At 54.8% G+C, this 2493-nt stretch overlaps 2 protein-coding genes across 2 annotated transcripts; one reads left to right on the forward strand and one right to left on the reverse strand.

The window, feature by feature from the left end:
• Positions 1-13: 13 nt before the first annotated feature.
• On the forward strand, positions 14-836 carry GLOTRDRAFT_134258 (uncharacterized protein; the record flags this gene model as incomplete). Its single annotated transcript, XM_007873256.1, has 2 exons — positions 14-751; positions 798-836. Coding segments are annotated over 2 exons (777 nt in total), but the record flags the coding sequence as incomplete, so codon positions are not given.
• A 404-nt stretch (positions 837-1240) lies between these two features.
• GLOTRDRAFT_51038 (PLC-like phosphodiesterase) lies at positions 1241-2393 on the reverse strand (the record flags this gene model as incomplete). The annotated part of the gene is made up of 6 exons (XM_007873257.1): positions 1241-1367; positions 1425-1609; positions 1663-1987; positions 2092-2127; positions 2187-2262; positions 2327-2393. Coding segments are annotated over 6 exons (816 nt in total), but the record flags the coding sequence as incomplete, so codon positions are not given.
• Between the last annotated feature and the right edge of the window lie 100 nt (positions 2394-2493).

The raw sequence follows: 2493 nt of genomic DNA on the forward strand, positions 1-2493 counted from the left end.
CCGGCACACCAGCTGCTACTACACCAAGGGCGGAAAGAAAATTGCTGGGGCCGAACAACTGCCGAGGTTATATGACAACATTGAAAATATCTTTGCGATCCGCAAGGACTTTCTGGAAACCATCCTCAAAACCTTGGAGATCATCGGCAATGCTCCTTTGACGGTTTGTCTCCGTCGGCTCGGCGATCTGGTCCTCAGTCACTACCGCCCTGACAGGTCAAGATATGCCCAACACGAGCTGGACCTGCTCACTCACGACCGAGTCGTGTTCACAATCCAGGAAGCTCTGGACTCGGAGGGCTGGCCGGACGAAGCGAATGATGGACCCCGTGTTTTCAAGATGCTTGATCGGACAAGTGTGAAGCAAAATAAAGCCATCGCTCTCTCTCTCCACCAGTCGAGGGCCGAGGGGCCCGACGAGAGCAAGCAAGCCCCAAAGCCTGGTCCCTCGCAGAAACGCAGGGTGGAAGAGCTCGATGACGATGATTCCGAAGAAGACGTCGCACGTCCGTCCAAGCAAATCCGAATCCGAAAGGCAGGGCCACTTGCAGCCGCTAGCCAGAAACGAAAACAGTTGCCTCTGGAGGCAGAAGAAGAGGACGAGCCTCAAGCATCGGTCAGCAAGAAGCCCCGTGTCCGACCGCCAAAGAAGGCAGCGCCTCGTCCTGCGAAGGCTCCCAAACCACCGGGTCCTAAGAACGCTGCGAGTCAGCGATCTCGCGGTAGAAAGGCCGTTGCTACCGCTTCTCGAGTTCGGGAAACCACCTCGAGGATAGGCTCTCACAAAACACGTTCAGGTCGGATGTACTAACGTTTCAAATTGTCTGCGTTCTTAATCTGCTGGGTATCCTACGCTCATCGCTGTAGCTCTAGTCGTTCCTCTGCTTTGTTCCGCTTCTACCATCTACTTCCTTGGATATCTCCTATCTATTATACATTTAGGTGGTTAAGCTCTTTGGAGTATAGATTGTATACCCTTTCCAACGTTATACCCGTCTTGTACTTCAGCGTTGTATAACCTCTGCTTGTGTTTCAATCTCATATATCTCCTCCGAGGCTTGAGCTCATCGCTCCTCACACGATAACCTGCTTGACGATTCCTAAGACACCCCATGAGGTGCTCTGAGTGTTATTGTGAAATCATTGCGCAAGATCTGCCTGCGCGGTACAGCCATTCTCAAACGGTTCGTCCATCGTAACAGCGGCAGATATAGATAATTTACTCGTGCTTATACCCGACCTACGCGAACCCGTTAAGAATGTCAGCAGCCTTGAACGGCTCGCCCTTGTCCACAAAGTCCAGCAAGAGGAAGTTCGGCGCGCGTCCGTCCGCGAATTGGGTGCAGCCGTACGCGTTAGCGAGGATCCTGTCCGACACAGTCGCATCAATTAATCGGCGTGCAGAACGGAAGGGCATAACGTACGAAGGGACGCCGTTGGTGGTGGGCGCGTCAGCGGGGTCACTGACGATGATGCCCGTGTCAAGCACGTTCTTGTTGAGCGAGTGGTTGATCATGTACAAGTGCTCGTCGTTGGGGAGCGGCCCGCTAGTGCGGTCGACGGAGCACGGGAAGCTCGAGTCGGTCACGCTGAACGGGGTCTCCCAGACCTACAGTAGTCACGCTCGTCAGGCATGTCCCAAGTTCACACATGTATACGCACGTTGGGGAACTCCGACAGGATGTACGGAACCGTCGACCCATCGTCCGCACCCGCGTCCATGAACACGACCACGCGCTTCCCCGAGCTGATGAGCTCGCCGAGCGTCGGCCAGTCGCTCTGCTTGACGGGCGTGCTGGGCGGCACGTACGCGAGGTCAGCAACGCCCGAGTTCTGGAAGGCGGGGTCCCACTGGTCCTTGATGGACAGGCCCTCGGGGTTGGTGAAGACGAAGGTGAGGACTTCGTTCGGGTTGGCGTCCAGCCAAGCCTTGACGGTCTTCAGGTAGTCCTCGACGGTGCCGCCGTCGAAGAGGAGCTGGTGGGAGCTCAGTTGTGGAAAAAGAGCAGGCTGTTATGCCGGACTAGGACTTACGCAGCCTGGGATGATTGATTAGCATCGTTTACCTCAGGGGCATATGAGAATGTAGACTTACTAGTATGGCAGAAGTGTAGCTCGCCATCATTCCTTAATACAGGGAACAGATGTTAGTCTCTTATATCACCGTGTAGACACCAATCTCTCACTCGTGAGACTGCGCCTGGAGGAGCCGGACACCAAGGTTCAGCTGGGACGTGATGTCGACTTCTTGGTCGCGGGCCACTATAATACCGTGAATAGACTGTATTAGGGTAATGAGACGCAACTCGGATATACCTGTACTTACAGGCGAGGGGGTCGTCGCTGTACGCGAAAGAGTCGTGTGCTGTGAAGTATAGCTCAGTTCCGAGCGGTATCAAAGCACACTTGCAAGTAGCGGCGAGACAGAGTCGAAGCGACCCTGGAAGCTAGTTACGACTTTGGCTTGCCCAGCATTGCAAAGCCTCCTCGCAG

This window comes from Gloeophyllum trabeum (assembly GCF_000344685.1).
Source record: "Gloeophyllum trabeum ATCC 11539 unplaced genomic scaffold GLOTRscaffold_00067, whole genome shotgun sequence".
NCBI lineage: Eukaryota > Fungi > Basidiomycota > Agaricomycetes > Gloeophyllales > Gloeophyllaceae > Gloeophyllum > Gloeophyllum trabeum.